The sequence below is a fragment of the Prionailurus bengalensis genome, chromosome E4, assembly GCF_016509475.1.
Source record: "Prionailurus bengalensis isolate Pbe53 chromosome E4, Fcat_Pben_1.1_paternal_pri, whole genome shotgun sequence".
Classification (NCBI taxonomy): Eukaryota; Metazoa; Chordata; class Mammalia; order Carnivora; family Felidae; genus Prionailurus; species Prionailurus bengalensis.
This window is the reverse complement of record NC_057360.1, coordinates 4,210,717-4,216,716: the sequence shown is the minus strand read 5'-3', so window position 1 is coordinate 4,216,716 and position 6,000 is coordinate 4,210,717. Positions and strand designations below refer to the sequence as shown.

The 6,000-nt window shown below is 48.5% G+C and overlaps 1 protein-coding gene across 1 annotated transcript in view; it reads right to left on the bottom strand.

Annotated features, from left to right (window-relative positions):
* Nucleotides 1-339: 339 nt before the first annotated feature.
* LOC122476127 (histone-lysine N-methyltransferase SMYD3-like) overlaps nucleotides 340-6,000 on the bottom strand; it is a 153,648-nt gene continuing 147,987 nt past the window's right edge. The window contains exon 7 of the mRNA XM_043568453.1: nucleotides 340-645. Coding sequence (XP_043424388.1) covers nucleotides 544-645 — 102 coding nt within the window. The 3' untranslated portion in view covers nucleotides 340-543. The remainder of the gene's footprint in view (nucleotides 646-6,000) is intronic.

Here is a 6,000-nt window from a genome sequence, read left to right as displayed (position 1 = left end):
CTTTTTTTTCCCATTAAGACTTCCTATGCTTTTCTAATAGCACCTAAAATGACTTCTTTCTAGGACCTAGGATAAAACTTTCTGTGTTAGAGATGTATTGGGGTGTAAATAATGGATACATATATCATTTACTACAAACAGTAAAGAAAACATTCTGCTTTTTTGACACAATGGACATTAAGTTTTTGCTTGTAAAAACATTGATTTTTATCCAGTTATCCCCCCAGATATTCAAGGAGAAGATTCAACGTACTCTGCTATGCTTTTACTAGAACTTTCTAGCCTTCATGTTGAGATGTGGAACATTAAAGTCACCAACAAGTAAACAAAACAATTAGATGACATTTTCAACCAATTTTTTTTGTATTTATTGTTGTGCTTCTCTACAACTAATGATTCTTGTGGTTTGCACATGGTATGCCTGCTTATTTACCTACATAAACACAGCCTAGCATTCCCAGAGGGGAGGCCCACAAACAGTGCAGCACATGTGACCTCCACCAGGCATTCGATATGGATATGAGCCATCTTTGCCTGCGCCCCTTAGGATGCTCTTATGTGGGCGTCACATTCTTCTAAGAGGAGGATCAAGTCTTCAATCAGGCTGTGCTCTCTGCCATGTGTCACTCTCATAATGTCAAAAGCCTATTGGAAAAAGAAAGAAGACAGATTATGTTAGAGTAGACAGTTAGGTTTCAACAGGACGCCTGGAGACCCACAAAAGGGGAGTCATGGCCAACTCTTGGGGGCAGCGGTTAGAGACCTGTCGGCACCACTCCAAAACAAAGCCACAAGAAGCCGGATCTAACCAAATAGGCCCAAGACAAAGGCTGGAAACCCTCAGGGAGAAAAGGCATGAAATCCTGCTCCCAAGAAATCCCCTCCTCAAGTAAAAAGTATTCCACCCTCTAGTTAACAACTGTCAATAAAGATGGGGCACGCAGCTCTCTCTTGAGCTCACTTGCACTCACATCTTGAGAGCAAACACTCCCTTTAACAAACTTTTCTACTTGCACCTCTCAACCACTGTGTCTGGTATATCCTTGAATTCTTTCTTGTGATGAGACCCAGAGCCTTTGGCAACACTGTGCGGATGGGCCGGGTGGAGGCCTCAGGGCTCGGTGTCTCCCCAGTCCACCCGATAGCATCTTGATCCAAAAGTAGGTGGGCCCCTGCCTGCTCACCTCTTTCCCACGATACTTGGGCGTGGAGAACCGTGGTCTGTAGCGTGAGCAGTACTGTGATTCTCCAAGCCACACAGTAAGGGGCAGGGTGAATTTTACATGTGTTTGTAAGACGGCACACTCCCAATGAGTAGTGCCAGGTGTGGTGTCCAACATGATCTTCAGGGCTTGTTAGTGCAGGGGGTTGTGGGTGGTTAGGTTTAAGAATAAAAACTAAAAATAATTAAGTGGTATTAATGATGAGATTCTATGCTGCCATCACCTTAAAATTTCAGTTTTGCATGCTGCATTCAGTTCTCATCTATACGCACTGGGCTTATGATGTACACATATTTTTGTATTCTTTTCATGTCATATTACAGTGTCAGCATTTGGACAATTGCTTCTTTCACTCCCCATGTTCAATTCAGCCTCCATAATATTTCTGAAATCTGGGTGCGCTTGTGACCACTTCAGTGAGAACAGTATAAGGAATGCTATTGACTTCCAGGGCTAGGTTAAAGAGGCCGTGCAGCCTCTGCCTCGTTCACCAGTGTGTTTGCTCCTGGGGCCGTGAGTTGCCATGCTATGAGGAGGCCCACGGAGAGGCCATGTGTACGTGCTCTGGTAGACGGTCCTCGTCGAGCCCATCTTTCAGGTCCTCCGGGCCTAGACACAAGAAATTGGCATAAAGAAGTGTTCAGGGGTGCCTGGCAGGCTCAGCTGGAAGAGCACGCAACTCTTGGTCTCAGGGTCGTGAGTTTGAGCCCCATGTTGGGTGAAAGCATCCAGGTGACTCCAGCCGCTAGCCAGAAGACATCCAGGTTCCCGTCTTCCTTGCTGAAACCCCAGACGTTGAAGGAAAAGGGCCAGCTGCTCCTGTTGTCATCTGTTTGAATTCCTGACCCACAGAATCTGTGATCATGGTAAAGTTGTGGTTGGAACTTTGGAATAGTTTTGGAATATTTGCTCAGCTTTGGAATGGTTTGTTACAGAGCAATGATATTTGTGCAGTAAATAAATTAGAAACCCTGTCCTCGTGCACCACCCGGTAGGGGGCTGGCAGGAAAGGGGAGGGGGGCACAGGTCCATTGTACTGAATGTGGACGTGTCTTCACACAGGCTCTCAGCCTTGGTTGCAAAGTATTATCAACCAGGGAGCCTCACAAGAGACCCTAACGCCCAGACCCCACACACAGGATTAACCAAAACCTGGCCTCTGGGGGGGGAGGGTGAGGCTGGGGGTTCAGGGGATTCTGATGTGCCCTTGGGGTTGAGAATGACATACAGTGCGCTCTTAACAAACACTAGCAGCGTTTTATTATTCAATGTTAATTTATAGCCAGCATAATTACCATTTTAATGGTTGTGTGCAATTAATTCTTTCATGTTTACAGACCATCAGTCACTAAGCTACTCTTGGAAATTCAGATCACTTTCAATTTTTGACAAAAAAATATGATACAGATCTTCCAACTCAGGACACTTTTTGCCTTTGCTGAATATTTGCTTAAGATCAATTCCTAGGGATTCCCGGGTAGGAAGACCTTTGCAGCTAGAGACAAAAACTGGAAGCAAAGTGGTCGCATCCTCAGACCCCTTCGTTCTGTGGGGGAGGAAACCTAGACCTGGAGAAGCAAAGCGGCCAGGCCCGGAAATGCTTTCAGCCTGTGTTCCTGGCTTCTCATTCCGGCCTCTTTAAAAATGTCCCCTGCACAGTAATAAAGGAAAACAGGCAGGCAGAAGGGTCTGGATGTAGCTGCTGGGAGAGAGAGGAAAGAGACAGCAGGAGGAGGACCCGCCAGCTGGGGCTCTGGTCTCCAGCCTGAAGGAGAGCAGTGCTCATCACGGAGTCCAGACACGACCCTGCCGACAGGCAGTCCCGTCACCCGGTGACATCCCAGCTGGGAAACCCAGAAGGTTCTGATTAACTTGAGTGGGTCTGGCCTGGGGGGGAGGGTGGTGGAGGCAGCCCCACCTTGCCGGCAGCCAAGCTCTGTGAGATCCCTCCGGACGGAGGATCAAAAACAAATGTTTGAAACCATTCTGGGAACAAAGGTGTCCCATTTCATCCCCCTCCCCTGCCCCCACTGGGGCTCCTCTCTGGGTCCTCAGTCAGTCTAGACACCTTAAGGTCTGAGGTGGAAAGCGGCCTGAAAGCAGGACTGCAATGAGAGATCACAGAGATGCTTCGAGTCTTTGACGGGAAAGCGTCTTACTTGAAAGCTCTGGGATGTTCTCATCCCTTCTACTTGGCGGAGGAAGGTGAGTGGGCCAGAAGCACTGCCTGAACACCTCTCTGCTTAAAGGGAAATGACCCTCTGCCCTGCCCCACTAACATGTGGTCCAGAGAAAGGTCAGGCCTAACCTGGGACGGCTCACTTCCTTCCTGGCGCCTCATGGAGGCCCTCTGCCGGACGAGGCCCTGGCCTTATTGCCCAGGAGGATGCCCCGATGGGCTGTGCGTCAGCCAGAGACAACTCTGGCTAAATGACAGACGTCATCTTCGCATTCCTCTGACAAGGTGAGGTTGACGTGCATGTCTTCACACACTATGGGCTGCAATCTTCCCCCCTTTCTGCCTTTCCTCCAGCCATCGTTTGCACTTTCTTCCCCCTTCCAGCTTTAGACAGAAGGTCTGTTCCTCAAGAGCTGAGGTTAATTGTGGCTGATCCAGAGTCTTCCTGTTCATGAGAGGGACAGACCTGCTTAGGACACGTGCCCACGCGCCAGTAGGAGGCTTGCAGCCGTCCTGGAATCACAGAGCCCCAGGAAGGAAGGGGAAGCTGCCTGGCTTTCCCCAGGCCTCACTGCCACACCTCCGTGCCTGCTTCCTTACGGAAGGGCCGTGAGGACCCTCCGGTCCAGTCACGTCGTGGCCTGACTCGTGGGCGCAGGGTGGGCGCCAGCTCTCAGGACGCGAGCCGGTGTTCACTCCATGGCTGCGTTGTGCAGCCTCCACCTGAAGCCAGTCTTCATGACCGAGGGGGGGACCAGAGGTTCCCCTGTACCCAGCCATGGCTTCTGAGACATCTAGAGGGATCTCCCAGTCAAGATGCTCTTGGTGAATGCAGCAAGGGAAGCAAAGGCAGGGGCAGGGGGCAACCCCCGGACATTATGTACAAGATTTGAGACACTAAGATTAGAAGATTTTGTCCACGGGGGGCTGGAAGCAGAGAGTGAACGGGTATAGCTGGGGCACTGGACTGACTGGAAGACACTGAAAGAGCGTCTGCATCATTTGTCTAGAAGGTGAAACTGAGTAGAAGTACAATAAATAAGTAGGCGTTACAATTTATGAGGGACGGCTGGAGTGGAAGAGAACCAGAGAGAAAGGAAAGAAAGAAATAGCATTCAGTATGTGCAAAGTATGTCAGAGCCCGCCCTCTGTATTTGTGTGAAGGACCGGTCACTCTGGGTGGACAGGGAGTGAGTGGGGACTCAGACCTGGTGATAGAAGAGATCTGGTCCTCGTCTTGGGCGTCAGCCCTCATTGACGTAAGACAGGAGCACCGTGTGGCTGTGGGCCCAGATCTCTACGGGGGCCACAAACCTTCAGCCCAGTGGGTGAGTGGGGCTTTGCCCTCCCAAATAAAGTTACAGTAAATCCCTGACAGACTGGAGCAGCTGTTTCCTGTAGCTCCGTGTGTCCCCTCAGCCCCTCCCACACATGCGCACATCAGACAGAAAGGACAATTTTAGTTTAATTTCCTGCAGCAGTATATAAAACAGATTAAGGAAATATAAAATTGGAGCCGGCTTGCGCTGGGAAAAGCTTATCTCTTTCCATTAAATTTTATTTTTATAATAGTAGCATTTAAAAAGAGCCTCCACATCATCTTCCACAGAAGACTCGTTTGGAGCCTCCAAGGGGGGCTGCTGGGCCATGTATGGACTCTAAATGTCACACAAGAAATGGCAGCACTGATTGTCTGTCACAGGACATGCATGGTTCATTCCAGAATAAAGGCAGGGGCCCAGGACTGATTTAAATCTCATCACGTCTTTTTTTTTTTTTTTGAGTAATTTTAAAATTGTGGTCCTATATTAAATAGGTTGGATCAAATTATGATTTAAAGTTGCAAACAATAGCTTTCTTATTAATTTTTAATACAAATATATTAAGCTTATCAAGGATCTCATATACTCTCTACCAGGAGCCTGAGGGAATCCAATAAATGACTTCCCCAAGCATGATTTAAATATGGATTTAAAATCAGAGGGAGGGGCTCCTGGGTGGCTCAATGGGTTAAGCGTCCGTCTCTTGACTTTGGCTCAGGTCGTGATCTCCCTGTTTATGAGTTCGAGCCCCACATCCTGCTTGGGATTCTCCCTCCCTCCTTCCCTCTCTGTCAGGATAAGTAAACGAAAAAAATCAGAGGGAAAAGAAATGTGTGCCTGATAAGAAGCTCTGGAATCCCATCACATCACACCCAGTGTACAGGATGTGTGTATGTAGGTTTTTCTCTAGCAAGTCAGTGGTTCTTACGAGATTCATAAATAACGTGAGCAAAGAGGTTAGCAGGTTAAGGAACAGGAGCAAGAGAACCGCGAGCTCCGAATCAGCCACGTCGGGGCTCACATTTGGGGTGTAGGCGGGAGTGGGAGGTACATTCAGCTTTCTCTGGCTGTGCCTGAATAGCTCATAGCTGTGTGGGGTAGACAGGGGGGTCCGGGGCTCGTGGCCTGTGCTAAAGGGATCCTCAAAACGTAAGATGCTTCAACAGAATGAAATGAGAAGGGAAACAAACAATATGGTGTAATGTAAAAAATTTACATCTAAATAACAAATGATTACCGAGGGGGAAGAAGTCTGTTTTCTTCCAGCCTGCTTGCA